A 16,020-nucleotide genomic window follows, 5' to 3' on the forward strand; every position below is an offset into this window, starting at 1 on the left:
CTTTCATAAAAATTAGAAATGCACAGATACCATTTTCTTCAGGCCGAGTATGAGTACAGTTGCTTGCTTTTTGGCACTCAATGATGCCACTATTTTATTTGTACTATTCACAAATTTAAAAACACTGATGAAGGAACTATATAAAGCGATATACTGTGATGGTAATAACGCAAATGCATATTTCTTTTCTGTGCATTTTAGCTGTTATGACAAAAAATTACTGCACATTTTAACCTTCATTCCACAAAAGAAGTACACATTTGTTGTATAATATTAGTCACTGGTGTCACAGATATGATGCAACATCAGTGACATTCTGATTAAAATGGAAGATTTTTTTTAATGACTGTCTGATGGTGGGTATGGTGACCACCTATTTGTAGACACAGTGGAACACGTATGCAGCAGGACTTGATGTACTGTGTGTAGTGACATGTTACTCCCATGACCATCAGTAAGATTATCTGCCATTTGTGCCACAGTAGCCCTTCTGTTGGTTTGTACCTCACAGGATTGTTCACATCTCATATCGATGAGCTTTGGCTGCCCAGCATCCTGTCTGCGGTTTGTGGTTATTCCCTCCTCAGACCTCTCTCAGAAGGTACTCACCATTGCTGACTGAGAGTACAAGGTACTCACCATGGCTGACTGAGAGTACAAGGTACTCACCATGGCTGACTGAGAGTACAAAGTACTCACCATGGCTGACTGAGAGTACAAAGTACTCACCATGGCTGACTGAGAGTACAAGGTACTCACCATGGCTGACTGAGAGTACAAGGTACTCACCATGGCTGACTGAGAGTACAAAGTACTCACCATGGCTGACTGAGAGTACAAAGTACTCACCATGGCTGACTGAGAGTACAAGGTACTCACCATGGCTGACTGAGAGTACAAGGTACTCACCATGGCTGACTGAGAGTACCCCACAAGCCGTGCTGCTTCTGAACTGCTCCAACCCAGTCGTCTGGCCATAATGATTTGACTACTATCAAAATCACTGAGATCGGTGCCCCTGCCCATTTCTTCAGCATTCAGCAGGACAACTATGAGTATCGAGTACTAATATAGTCTAACATAGAGTACTAATAGTCTAATATTCCCCAGACCATGATATGTGCAGTTTCCTCTTGAACCACTAATCTACAAAATAGATAAATATTTCAAACTCACACCGTGAAACACACAAATTATGTCAGTGAAGAATGAAGATGGATCAGCTCTAGGGGGTGTTATGTGATTCAGTGAGCTAAACCTCTGTGTCTCTGATTGGGGGGCCACTGGTTCGAGCCCCGACAAAATACTCAAATGCCTATGGGCCTTTTGAACTAGACCCTTATGCGCTGCACTGTGACCCCCCCCCCCCCCCCCCCTCAGGGATTAATAAAGTATAACTATTCTATAGTGACAATGTGTGTTGATGCCTCAGCTGTAGGTAGTAAATAGGGCAGTTACTTTTACTGGAACAATACATTAGATTCAAGATGTTTTATTTCTATGCACAAGTACGTTAGGATGCTTACTCATTCATCCATACCCAGCAAAGCTTACAGCATACAAATAATTAATAATAAATAAGTAATAGATATGCAGTAAGCCAGTGAGAACATGTAATACATTTGAGGTTACAAGTCACATCTAGCGCAGGTACAAGAAATATTGCAGTAATTCAGACGTACAATGAGGACAGTTTGAAGAAAAGGACTCTTCGTGAATCTAGCAGTCAGCATTCTGCGTGGGGAAAAAACAGGTCCCATGAGAAATGTACGTCAGACAAGTTTCCAAAGATGCTGGGTCCATTCATGCATAACAAAGTGTTCCCAGGACAGTGCTCTACATATAGCAGGGTAGAATAGAATACTGTGTGAGATAGCAGGTAATTTCATCTGTGTTAAGCAATGGAATAACAAAAGCAATACTTTGTACGTCTTTCAGGTAAACAGAAAAGTTAACTTATTTTGTGTCCCACAAAAAGGCAGGGCTGAAGCCTATGAACTAAAGCACATTTGTTCCCAAACTAAGTTCAATTCGAAACATGGTGACTGTAGATTATTTTTAGTTTGATGTATCATATTTTTTGTTTACTTTCTGGCACTAAAGCAGTGCTATTAACTTGAGCGAGGAATTCTTAGGCATTCTCTTGAGATTTTCAGTGCAAAGCAGCATAGCTCTTCTGTCTGCTAGTGCAGCCTTTTCACCATGTAAGGAGTTTTTGTTTCGCTGCACAGAAGGGGTTTGGACACAAGGCCATGCACTGAAACGCATAAACTCCATTCCACTTTGCTGCTATTTCCCCGCACCAGAATCGGTTTCCTCAGTGCTTGGTTAGACATGCCTGGGGATACAAATTCCACGTCATGTTTTCCAAGGCAACCCCATTCAGTAAATAACTTGATGTTCCCTAGTAATTAAGCAATACTGTTAATAGGTGGTAATTCTATCCATTGATCCATCTGTCCATTTTCCCAGTGTTAAGTGTATAATAAATGTAATGCAGGGTTTGCTGCAAGCCTAGAGCTAATTTTAAATTAATCTGTATAATTCTCCTCCAGTTATTGCAGCCTTTATTACCGATATTCAAAAGGAAAAAAATTGTAGTATTCTAGTGCATGATAGATACAGAAGTTACATTGTGTTTTAACTGAATGTTTAACTGAAAGTTGCTGTTGTTAATATTATGGACATTTTTGTCATCAGGTGAAAATGTAGCACTTAACATGCGTGTCAAATTTAAATGTAATCATCTAGATGAATATTGTAACATATTGTTTCTCTGGCAGAGGAGCTGAAATAGTGGCCTTGCTTTAGCATTACAGTGGACAAGCAAAAGCTTTTTCGAGTGTTTTTCCTTATTCCCGTGTAGCTGCACATGTACTGGGTTCTTGTTGGTTTTCCAGGAGGAATTTCTACTTGACTTATCTGTCAGAGCCTAAAGGTGAAGAATGTCAGCATCACAGTCTACCCCTAGACACAGGCACTGTTCTCTGTACATACATGGCCAGCGACTGGACGAGGGAGGGAGGGAGAGAAGGAGAGAGAAGGAGGGAGAGAGAGAAAGAGAGCGAGAGAGAGAGAGGAATTCAAGCTGCAATATCGCGGGCGGTGCTGCTGGCAGACAGCCAGCGAATGAAAAATCCTTTTCCCAACACAGAGTGCCTCAGTGATTGGATTACCGCACATGACCAGCGTTCAGCTGTGTGACTCACTGCACTCTTTGCTTGCTCTATCACCTTCCTCTGTCCAAACACAGCAAGCCTGCAGCTCGTGCCTGAGTCCTATTTCACTGAGAGAAACCGTTCTGCTCTTTTGTTTTCAGGATGTCTGAGACTGATTTACAGAAGGAGAGGCTCCAAGCCCTTGCAGTAAGTTGTGGCTTTCCTGGCTTTTCCATTAGGCTTTTTGGCTCTCTAGGAGTAGCTCCGGTCAGTGGTTCTTGAGCATGACTCTGATGGATGTAATGGTTGATGTAGACAACACGGCACTCTATGTTCAGTAGGGGCTTTATGGCTGAAAGACAGTTTTGTGTAAAAATATTAACATGTTCCTTGTGGCAAAAACTATTTTCATATATTCTAAGAATTTACATGGAACAAACAGTTACGAACTAGGGAATGTGGCAATAAAATGAACTTTGGCACCAGTTAATCATGCATTATGCACAGTAGCGCGGGGTAGCAAATCAAGAACTATTTTGGCAACATTAGCCATAGAAAATAACTATAGAAAATGTACATATTTCAATTATACTACATATACATAAACTAGACAAGTAAATGTCTGTTCATGAAAAATAAAGATGTTTATTAAGGAAATGGTTTTTTTTTTTAGATGTTTTGCAAATTCATTCTGTAGTTTATTTTATATATTCCAGCCCCTAGGGCTGGCGTTGGGTGAATTCTGGGCAGCATGATAACTTTGATCATGAAATCCCTAAATGAATAGGTTGTGTACTAATGGGAATCTTGTTCTAGCTAAGAATAAGCAATTATTGATGGATGGAAAGCAGGATAGTCATCTACTATGTTTCTGTGTTTTTTCCACAGACCAGAGGTCATTAAAGGTCTAAGTTATGTTGACTTATAGTGAGCTTGAAACTTGAAGCTATTTTATGGAATGTAAAATCGAATAAATCACCTACTTTTCCTTCACTTTTAATAAAGTGTGCCTCCAGGAGTTGAATAGTTTCTCTGACTTTTGAGTTTTAATTATTTATCTTTCATCTATTTTATTTTTTTGTTTTAAATCATTGAAAGTGTAGTTTCGGAATTCAGATATCGGCAAAACTGTCTCAGTTTCCAGGGTTTATTAGTATTACAACTATACTGTAAACAGAAGCAAAAAAAGTATCATTCCGATAACTACATTTATGAGATGCCACCATTATATAACAAATATGCCACATAAACTATGAATTTAACGTTCCCAAATTAAATACGGTAAATGTACTTTCAAGTTTTAAGAGCCAGTTATTTTTAAATTAAATGCTTTGTTATTGTCATGGTAACGTCATAACATCATAAAAGCGCCACATTTAATATGTTAAATGTGTGAAGCACATGCAGAATGCACTTCTAAAATTGTTTAATCTGTCTAGGCCAATATTTATAACGTTACATCACAGGCATTTTATCACGCATGCTACTATGCTAATATGAGTGTGCTAGAATTTCTTGTTTGTTCCACTGCAAATTCATGCCGGCCTGCATTTACATTTCTCAGTTGAGTAAGCACTTCCAAGAACTGTCCACTTTAAAATTCTGACAACTGCACTGTTATTTTAATATGGCAATCTTTGCCAGTGAAACAACTGAAAAGCTCCATGGGTTGCTACTTGCAGAGGGCTGAGTGGCGGGCACCCATGCTCAGCTCTTAGATGCCTGCTTGAAGTAGTCTGAGATATTTACACAGATGTTTTCAATTCCTCAGTCCTCTTCTTCCATGCGGCTCCTCCCCTTCTCCTCTCAAGCCCCATATGTCTCGATCTAGGGAGGGAACTTTACTTGCAGCTAATTTTAGCATCAGCTGTCTTGGCTATCTCTACCCGTTTGGGGCGGTGGGGTTTTAGGAGAACGTCTGGTGGGTGAGAGGAAGCTTGCATTTAAACTTATTTTAATATATTAAACACACGCAGAACTCACATCCTTACAATGCACTGTGTTTGTGATGCTAATACAACCGGCTAATGAACAATAGCACCTCTCCCCTTTTGGCTCTTCCCTCTGCAGTTCTCCTATCGAAATTCTGTACAGTTTTTGTCAGTCTTGCTGCGGCGAACTTTAGGTGGCTTCTCATGATGAAAGAAGCAGGAAACACCTCATTTTAATAAAAAGAGATCTGAACTGAAGGTACCATAACTGTATTTTTAAATGTTCCATTGATTTTTTTTTCCCCTCCCAAAATTACAGGTTTCTATGTAGCCATGTTAGAGGAACTGGCAAGCGAAGCTGAGGCTTCCAAGTCCAACAGCATCTAATTCTTAAAGCAGATTTCACCTCCTTTCTAAATATGTACTAAACATGCAATACCTGTATGATGGTTCTGGATGTTTACTGGTGTTGTTTGATCTGGGAACTCTCCTTTACATGTTTCATCACCTTCTTCAACATCTGAACTTGAGTTTTTTGAATTCCTATTTTTTATTTTAACTCTAAGTCAGTTATTTCCCCCAAATTCCCCACGGAAGCAGCCTTTGTCTTGCAGACTGTCTTCAAATATATATGTTTCTTTGTTGGAGTTACTTCTGCCGCCACCAAAGTCCTGTTACCTAAAAGCGTGTCGGTTTTGTCTATGTGCTGATATTGAGAATCAGAGCGAATGAGTCAATATTCCACCAGATTATTTCAGGCCATTATGAAATTCTACTGCTGTAATGTGTCTGCAAGCTCTCTCTATTCTCAACATCAGCATAACAAAGATATTCTTCATACTTTTCAGAGATCCACATACATTCTATAATTCTGATGTCAGCTATGCACTGATAATATATGATTGTAGTTTTATGTTATTAAATGGTTATGATATTAAATTAGTCAATGAGATTTTCATTTCTCTAACACTATCCATTTTTGAAGAATGCACTGACTGTGTACCTGCCAGTTACTTATAGTCTAAAGCAGGGGTGCCCAACTCCAGTCCTGGGGGGCCGGTGCCCTGTGTAGCTTAGTTCTTTCCCTGTTCCACCATAAATGATTCAGCTCTACAGCTATGTGGTAATTAGCACAAGGAGTTGAATCAGGTGTGTTTAATGAGGGGAAACCCAAAAATGTGCAGGGCTCCGGCCCCCCAGGACTGGAGTTGGGCACCCCTGGTGTACAGGAAATTCAATTCTGACTGGAGTACATTTGGCTGTGCCATTTTATAAAGATGCATTTATGTTCACAACTGAAGACTACTTCAGACAAACATGAGAGATAACAATTTCTCTTTCAATATTTGCAGTTAAAACGAAAAAGACAAGCAGAAATCGAAGAGAAAAGACGAAAATTAGAGGATTTAATATTACGACAACAGCACCTCAAGGTAATATGTAAACGACACTTACCAGTATACTTTACAGTCCTGTCACCATTGAGAATATTAATTTTGAGTTCATGATACTTTTCACTCTGAGCCACCTTCAGGACCACAAAAGTTTTAATTCATTTCAACATTTTTCTCCATTCTCTTATACTATAGTCTTGTTGGGATGTAATTAATTTCTCTTTGGGCAAGTGGAATTCAGGCAGACAGAAGAAAACATTGGTTGGTTGGTACAATAAATTATTTGCAACAGTAAACAGTTGCTTGACTATTTAAACTAATAGGAAAACAGAACTATAATACATTCAGATGATGTTCTATGTTGTGGATTTTATTCATATATAATGAGGAAGAATGTTCAGAAAGTGGCAGTTTTAGGCACAAAAAGCAAGACAAATAGCAGGATATGTGATGTTTGCTTTACTGTTAGTATTAACTGCGCAAAGGCCTTATTCTCATCGGAAACCTCATTTGTAACAGTGATCGCTTGACCCCAGAGCAATCCTTGGCTCTCATCCTAAATAAAGCAAAAAAAAAGTTCTTTGAAAATGTGACGCAAAAGGAAACTTCAAGAGTGTTACTGAAGCACATAAAAATTTAATTCTGTGCCTTAACGTTTAGTCATCCGAAGAAGCAGGATTTCATTTGCGATGTTTTCTTTATGCTTCTTTTACAGTATGTTTTTTTTGTTTGTGCTTAGGTAAAGTAGATAGGAGACTGCCAGATTTCAGATATATAATATAATTCCACTATCACCAAATCACTTGTTTTCTTGTACTCTATGATATTTGCAAAGAAAACACTGTACATGCAGTAACTTAATTGCAAAAACAAATAGTTATATGAGAAAACGAAAGCAATAAAGCTTTGTCTGTGTCCCCCAAGTCAAAGAGCGTAACACAGTTCAGAAACAGCCATCGAGGCACCACAGACACGACGAGGGCTCTGATTCAGATTGTTTTTATACTCTCCCCAAGTCCAAAGCAAAACGAGAACGATGGCTTCTTCAGGGGACATCAGCAGCAACAGAAGAGGAAGAAGAGCGGCGAAGACAGATAGAAAAGGATGAGGAAGAAGTGAAGGAACTAGAGGAGGGCATTCACAGGTTAGTATACATATGTGTGTGTGTGTGTGTGTGTGTGTGTCCATTACTTGTTAGATATTGTGTAATATGGCTCATATTTGTTATAATGTTTGTCAATATATAACGCACACTGTAGACCATAAGTAAAGAACACATTTCAGTGATGTTGGATTATACCACTTCAGTTTTTCTAAATTTAAAGTTTTCAGCAAATGCTACAATCAAGGTCTTCTTTCCATTTTATAAAGGTCACACCACACTGCATTGTTCTGTTAAGTGAAGAGAGGTTTTTTTTTAACACCCCCTTTTGTGTAAAAATGTTTTGGATTCAATCGACTTAATTCATAGTTGTGAGAAAACGATTTTTACTCTTTACTGCTGGTACTTGCATCTCAGTTTTAGTGTAATAAATCGAGTGCATAATGGTTTATTGGGGGCGGGATGTTGTGGCAGAAACAATTCAGTGCTCATCCCCTCGGTTCCTGAGCACATAACCTGAACATAACAACATTATGTGTGTTGCACAAGAGGCTGACAGCGGTTAACTTTATAGTTTATTATTACAGTGTCATTTTAGTTTTACATTACAGTATTACAATAAGTGACTACTTGAAATATCATATATAACACATTTGTTCATGAGAAAGGTTTGCTTAGGGGTCTGATCTATCCAGAGAAGGTTTTACATGCATAATGCTCTGGTAGTTTCAGCAGTCTAACCGGCCTGCAGTGATGAATTTGTAGCCCAGTGCATAGACAACATTATTCTGACCTGTCAGTAAGTAATATTCTGCAAAAGAAAGAAGAAATGCTTTAAGTATGCCTATAATGTGAAGCTCGAGTCTTTAATTAAGTCCCCTGTGATGGAACATCAACGTCTTTTTGAGTTTAATGTCTTCATTGATCTGGAAGACATCCTGACATGGCATGAAGTCTGAACACATATGTCACCTATGGATGTACGGCACCTGCTTGCGGTGGTGCAGACATTCTAACTTCTTCTGTAATGTCAGTGCTATGGAATGAGACAGCCTTGCAGTCCAAGCAGTGTGTGTTGCCATCAGTCACTCACTCTGCACATCCTATCTGCACATTCTGCATGAGCAATAGAGTCATAACTTGTGAAAGATGCTAACTCAATGCCTGTAAAACAACATATACTGTACTTTATTTAAACTAGCACAGAATCGCTATACCAGCTACAGGATTCCTACTACTGTAGTAGTAAAAGTGAAACGGTAGTAACAGCAATAGCGAATAGCAGTGTGCGTTTTATGGCTGCTTGTTATCAAATTATACTAATATTTGAATGCCATCATAAATTAGCCTATATTTAGGATAGCTGTTGTACAAAGATAGACAGCTCTCTGTTTAGCCTTCCCACATTGGCTGCGATAACTGCACTAACTGTGGAGCGTTAAGTAGTGTTATCTTAAATAACGGGTGTCTGTATTGCAAAGAGGCTCAGAGACGCTTCCAAAAAAGGCGCAGTGACATCATTTTGGACCATTCACCCAGATTCCTGGGTAGTGAAATCTTTCCCACGGCCTACTTATAAACTAAGTAGTGGTAAACTATTCCTAAATTATAGTCATTGAGAAGGGGGAACAGACTGAATAAAGGGTAACAAAAATAAAACGTACTACACGCATACTGTATAATGCTGTTGCGATTAATTAAGCATTATACATACCTAATACTGTATTACAAGATCAACTCACACATAACGGATTTAGTCGATGAATTGAATTATTTAAATCTTGAAATAGAGAAGAAATAATTTGCAACGCTATGGAGAGCAGGCATGGGATAACGTACGTGGCAGTCCTTACTATGCAATCATTTGCCCATAATAGCCCTATAGTCTAGAAAATTTTGGTCAGTGGAGTGACTAGAATAAAAGATCGTGACTACAAATTTCTCGCTTTCAGAAAGAAAAATGCAGCGGATTTAAATTCGCCTTTAGTCCGGTGTTGTCTTCGTTGTATCTTTAAAACTGGGATCTGATGGTTGCACCCTAAAAGCTTCCAGGAAAACGGGGGACGATAAAATGATGCATGTTTTCCGGGAAACGCTGCTGGCTCTACAGTCTCGGATCCTGCCTAAAACCGACCGAATCTGTAAGTCTGTTTTATATGCTATGTACTGTATGCCGTGGGGATTTTTTTTTTCCATTACATGAAGCCGTGGGCATTAAAAGGGGGCTTCCCGGTGAATTGGGGATATATGGAAAGTGCTGATGAAATAAAACTACAATCATTTTGTGCACCTGAATCTATTAATAAGCAATATTCCCGTCTGTAGACTTCTTTTGTTTTATGTTACAAAGCCGCACCACAAGATCACAGTATGCACAGTAGTATTTACACGTGCATTTAATTTTGCAGCTGGAATGGTGAATTGAATTTATCACCTAGTCTGCTGTATCTGATATGCTGAGGCAGCAGCTGTATTCGCGTATTAGGTTGATTTTATACGTCCGCTTAATTTGCGTTTTTATGTTGCTTCGTGTTCATTTAAATGAAATTGTGTTATTCCTTGTTCACAAAAAAAAATGCGATTATTTGAAACCGGTAGTTTTTAAATGGCCGTCTACCAACGATAAAGTGCCGTGAGTAGTCTGCTCCTTTCTGTGTAATAATCGCCTACATTGTCACAAAAATGCAGTATTAATACCAGCTAAGTACTATCCATGAGCATATTAAAGCACGGATTTAATTATAGAAGGGAAATTAGAAAAACGTGTGTCCTGTGCAGGCAAAATGAAAAAGGGAAAAGGATCCCAGTTTGCAACGCAGGTACAGAAATAAGAAACTGAAAAAAATATATTATATAACCTTACGATAGAAGTTAAAGGATGCAATAAAAATGAAGCTCCTTTACTGTGAAGGATATTGGTAGAACGCCACGGATTGCTGTAGATGTGAAGAAGTACTTCTGAAAATGATTGAAAGGGTTTACTAAGCTTGTCACGAATGCGTCGTTGGGACATGAGGAAGGAATTTTCTTCAGCAATTTTAAAGATAGTCTGATATCCCTAACCTAGCAGCTGTTTTAAAATAAATCAAGTAGATAAGTGAATAAATACTAGCCTCAATTTGGGAAATTGCTAACAATGCAGAAGCGCATGAAAACGTTCCAAAACCAATGATAATATTTACAGCTTCCGTTATCTATATTACCCCATATTACCCTTAAATTATTAGTAACTTCTGTCTGTTATGTGTCAAACAGCTGCAGGAAATTTGACTGTGAAAAGCCAGAAGCTATTTATATTACTGTCTTAGGGTGTATTTATTTTATTTAGATTTCCAGAGAAGCGGGTATCGAAGATGGATGGATGTTGTATACAAAGTATACAACATTTATATATGTCACACAAACATGACCTCTATACATGCCCAAATATGTAATCATTTGTGGAATGAACTCTTGTTGCTTTGGCAACTGGGGTTGTTCCGTGAAGCAGGATTTCTTGCTTTGCGGGATAACTAAGCGGATTTTCATCTGGGCTAAATGTTAGTGAATAAAGATAATGCCCATTTAGCTCAGATTACTTTAAATCCGACTAGTTATACGGCTAAGCAAAAAATCTTGCTGTGTGGAACACCCCCCTCTTCAATATTCTCAAGATGGCATAACCTGAAGTACACACCTAAAAAAAATATTAACTGACACAACCTCCATATGAGGCATGGCTTACAGGTCTGGGAACAGTAAAGAGAAGTGAGATGCGTATAATGCAAGTGACTTAAAATGATATGCTTTGGTTACATTTTTTTTTATAGAATAAGCAATCCAAAATTTCACCCATTTAAAGGACTTGGAGATGGACTTCAAACATAACACTAATGAGACAATCCATATCCATTTCAGAACCTTAAGAAAAAAAATTTAAAAAAACCTGCTAAATATAATTAGAAAATCATTGAATGTAGTTTTATAACTATACATTTAAAATTCTCAGAATTGTTAGATTACTGAAATTAAGGTTTAGGATATGGCTTGTAACTACATGAAACCTATAATAAATAACCTTACACAAACCCTGTCTTGGACTGGGGGCAAAATCACACTCATATATTCCAGTTCACCTGTCTGTTATTTAATTGCATAGTTATTGATTAGTGTCTGTACCTTTATCTGGTTAAGTGTGCAGTTAAGTGTCACCTTGCAAAATGACTGAAAATGTCTTGGGGTTGTCTGCTTACTTACCTACCTAAGCTAAACTAACCTCACCTAACCTAGCCTGTGAGGTTTGTGGTCATGGCCCTTTTCTTGATGTTTACACTCCTGAAGACTCTGGGATTTGGTTTGTTTTCTGCTTCTTGTGAGTTTTGTCTTTGGTCTTGATGGTATGGCATTGATCTCTGTGTGGGCTTTGTAAGTCGAGGACCTACTTTGACCCCAACTTCTTTGTTTTTGCTTGGGTGTGGCATACTCTTTACTGCTGGGTTCCCAGCTAACATGCTAGAAAGTAGACAATCCGTGGGTCATGTGACACCATGAAACTTAACATGACAGCTATGGCTGTTATATATTGCCAGCTTGTTAGAAATTTTTTCCAATTAAAAAAAAAATAAAATCATTGAATACATTGTTGCTTCTAAACAGCTTTGTGTATGTGCACCCTGTGGGAATCAGGTATCCTGGCCAGATTGTACCATGAACTTCCGGAGATAGCATCTAGACTTGCTACCACCCAATGTTGGATAACTCGCTTGAGGAAAATAGATGTAATATTAGTATGGTGCCCCCTGCTGACTGAGGATGTCAACCAATTTTGAGAATTAAATGATTTTAAATATTTTTGTATTTAAAAAATCCACATGCATAATTTGTGCAGTCTTTAATCACAGATGAAGATTCTCAACGCTGGTTTGTAATTCACTCTCTAGCTTGTTTGTTTGAGTGTTTTGTATTTTAAAGCATTCTTTGCTATTTGTTTATGTTGACTGCAGTACCAAGCTTCAGTCAATAGATTGATTGATTGATTGATTACAGTGCATTGCCGCACTCACCACATGACAAACCACCTCAGGGATGAGAACCTGAGTGCAGGCATGTGGCGGGTGATACCTCAGCGCCACAATAGTCCGAATGGACCAGTGTGAGTTTTTTTCCAGTGGCTGGAGTGCCAATTCTGCCACCAACCCCCCAATTATTCCCTGTAAGTTGGAGGACCTCCTTATAGGGCTGGATGTAGATTAACATCATACCCAGGATGATGCAATTGCAGGTTAAGGGTCTTTCTCAAGGGCCCAACGGAGTAGAATCACCCTGGGCATTCACTGGGTTTGAACCAACAGCCTTCCAGTTACTGGCATAGATCCCTAGCCTCAGAGCCACCACTCTGCCCATATAATAATAAACAGGGACTAAATGATTTGATTGTTACAGTGATGTCACCTAACAACAAAACCAAGTCTGCATGTGGTAGATATTCTGTATGCTTAAGGGTTATACCACTAGATGGCAGTATGGAAATGTTTCTGCTCACTTCGCTTCCAAAATTCCATTTTAGCAGTGCTGTGTACTTAGAGCATGTGAAGAATAATGTTGAATTTGATATATTTAAGATATGAAAATACTAAATTTCTCATGCACTCCTGTTATTTCTTTATCTCAAATTTTAACCCAATAGACTAGAATCTTCCTGGTCTACAATTTGCCAGTATTTTTGATACCATAATATTTTTTTCATATTGTTATAAAAATATACAAAATAAGTTTCGTAATACTTCCCAGTACCTGTGTGTGTGTTTGTTTGTGTATGTGTGTGAGATTAGGTTTATATTACATCATTGTTTTGACATTGTGGGGACCATTTTTCAGATCCCCACAAAGATCTGTGAATGCAATCAAAAAAGTAAAAATGCCAAAAGTCTCATATTTTGCTTGGTTACTTATGGTTAAGGTTAGGGATGGGTTTCCCCCATTTTCCACATAGGAATGGAATGGAGAGTCCCCACAAAGATATAATTACAAACCTGTGTGTGTGTGTGTGTGTGTGTGTGTGTGTGCCCTGTGATGAGCTGGTGCCCTGGACCTCTGTGACCCTGCATAGGTTAAATAGCTATAGAAGATGGATGGATGGATGGATGGATAAATTAGTGTTACTGCATTCATCTGTGCAATATGGGCTTGTAAGGGGTCTATCCCAGGCGTCATATAGGAAAGGACAATGGACAGAAGGACAGTGCATGAGATCTCATGTACAGCACCTGCACACAATGTGGGCATCGTAAGGATGCCAGCTGCACGTCTTTGTGCTGTGACAGGAAGCTGAAGCCTCCAAAGGAAACTCATTGGCAGGACATGCAAACTGACACCGATCGCTACTCACTGAGACACCATGCAGCCCTATTGTCATTAAATTCTCAGTGAAATCAGCAGATACTCAATACAATGTCATTTTTCAAACTGTGAAGATGGTTTTGTAAGATCTGTACAGTGGTTAAATAATTTCATCTTTTCTTTCAAAAATAAATTGATTGATGATATAACTTTTTAAAATCACTTAATACTATTCAATGTCAGTGTTTGTTTAGTCCTATACAATATGTAACATGGATGAATCATAATCGTAGTTGTATAGGCAAATTTTATTCAGCCCATTGTTATTTGTGGAATGTTAATAATCAAAACAATGTCAGGAAATGAGGAAGGGAAGAGACCTTCTGGTTCCCCAGTGATGAGTTTCCTGATTCGACATAGTGTTTAGGAATAATACAAACAGATTTTTGGGCAACTTTTTGCTACATGAGAAGTATAGGGGGGGGGGGGGTTTGATATTATATAAATGTGTTTCACTCGTGGAAGGCACAAAGACAAACAAACCATTTCATTTCCGTTGCTCGCATGCCTTTGGGTAAAACGGCTATGGGAAGCAGTAATGTAGTTTGCAAGCTGTGTGTGTTGGGAATTGTTGTGTCCAGTTATTAATTTGTCCAGTATTTCTTGATTACAGCATTTCTAATATGGGGGTTAGTTTGCTTCATGTCATACACATGAAGAACACATATTTCTATTATGTGACTACTATATATAAACTCATCACAGCTGTGTTGAGAAAGCTACTCACACCCGATTAACCATAATGTTAAAACCACAGGCAGGTGAATTGAATAAAGTTATCTCATCAAATGTGTGCCAGTATATATTAGACAAGTGACCAGTCAGTTCCTGAAGTTGATGTGCTGGAAGCAGGAAAAATGATCAAGCTTTAGCTCTGAGTGACTTTGAGAAGTCTGGTGCAATCCCACAGGAAAGTGTAGTGCAAATTGCTGAAAAAGTTAATGCGGGCTGTCATAGAAAGGTGTCAGAACATACAGTGCATCGCAGCCTGCTGTGTATGGGGCTGCATAGCCATAGACCGGTCAGAGTCCCCACGCTGACCCTGCCTACGGTGAAAAAGGCCTACAATGGGCGAGTGAGCGTCAGAACTGGACCATGGAGCAATGGAAGTAGGTGGCCTGGTCTGATGAGTTGTGTTCTCTGTTACATGATGTGGACAGTCGGGTGTGTGTCAGAGCTGTTTTGGCAGCACGAGGGGGACCTACACAATATTAGGCAGGTGGTTTTCATGTTGTGGCTGATCGGTGTATGCGACAGGTTTATGGACATGACGCCTGTTGTTTTGAAGAGTCAGAGAGTGTTAGGTGGTTCAGCAGATGCTCAGAGTGTCATAACATACATGCATACATCAGCTGGACTCAACAACACATCACTCCATATATGGCTTCAATTCTAATGATGTATTTGCACATTAGGAGTAACCTTCTTGTATTTCTGCAGACTAGAGAACGAGATTGATCAGTTGAAGAATGAAGAATCTGAGATTTCTGCCAAAGAACTAGCACTCAGAGAAAGGCTGAGAAAAATTCAGGGGTCTGGTGTGGATTGGCAAAACGTGAGTAATCTGATCATTTAAGTGAACTAAATGAAAATGCTTCATGGAATTAATCATTTAATGTCGTCCCATTGAATATCTGCCAACCACTTACCCAGGGTTGTGTGTGTGTGTGTGTCTGTGTGTGGTGGTGGTTGGGGGGGGGGGGTTCTACGGCCTATTCCAGGCAGCATAGGCCATAAGGAAAGGGAAAACCCTGGACAGGATGCCAGTCCATCACAGGGCACACAAACGCACACACACATAGGGCACATTGAGAGATGCCAGTTCAGCGAAATGCATGTCATGGATTGCGGGAGAAACCTGTGCAACTCCAAACATACAGGGTGGATGTAGGATTCAAACCACCGACCCTGAAGGTGCAGAGGTGACTGCATGTATGAGCTGCAGAGCCACCTTGTCTCCGCATGTTGTCATAGGGTTTCCCCCCGCAGTCTAAAAACATGCTAAGGTGACCTTGACTTACCAAATTACCTGTAGGTGTGAATGGTGTGTGAGTGTG

General features: G+C 39.2%; 1 protein-coding gene across 4 annotated transcripts in view; it reads left to right on the forward strand.

Moving 5' to 3' along the window:
* The first annotated feature begins 3,149 nt into the window (after positions 1–3,149).
* The window catches only part of palm2akap2 (PALM2 and AKAP2 fusion), a 46,014-nt gene continuing 33,143 nt past the window's right edge, over positions 3,150–16,020 (forward strand). For 2 of the 4 annotated variants that reach the window (XM_023808300.2, XM_023808301.2), the window contains exons 1-4: positions 3,155–3,365; positions 6,442–6,522; positions 7,500–7,627; positions 15,404–15,518. In XM_023808300.2, the coding sequence (XP_023664068.2) occupies positions 3,321–3,365; positions 6,442–6,522; positions 7,500–7,627; positions 15,404–15,518 (369 nt within the window). In that variant the 5' untranslated portion in view covers positions 3,155–3,320. Of the gene's footprint in view, positions 3,366–6,441; positions 6,523–7,499; positions 7,628–9,456; positions 9,727–15,403; positions 15,519–16,020 lie in introns of those variants that run through there. The other 2 variants (XM_023808303.2, XM_072714250.1) reach the window with 2 other exon arrangements.

Source organism: Paramormyrops kingsleyae, chromosome 7, assembly GCF_048594095.1.
Source record: "Paramormyrops kingsleyae isolate MSU_618 chromosome 7, PKINGS_0.4, whole genome shotgun sequence".
In the NCBI taxonomy this organism is placed as follows: Eukaryota; Metazoa; Chordata; class Actinopteri; order Osteoglossiformes; family Mormyridae; genus Paramormyrops; species Paramormyrops kingsleyae.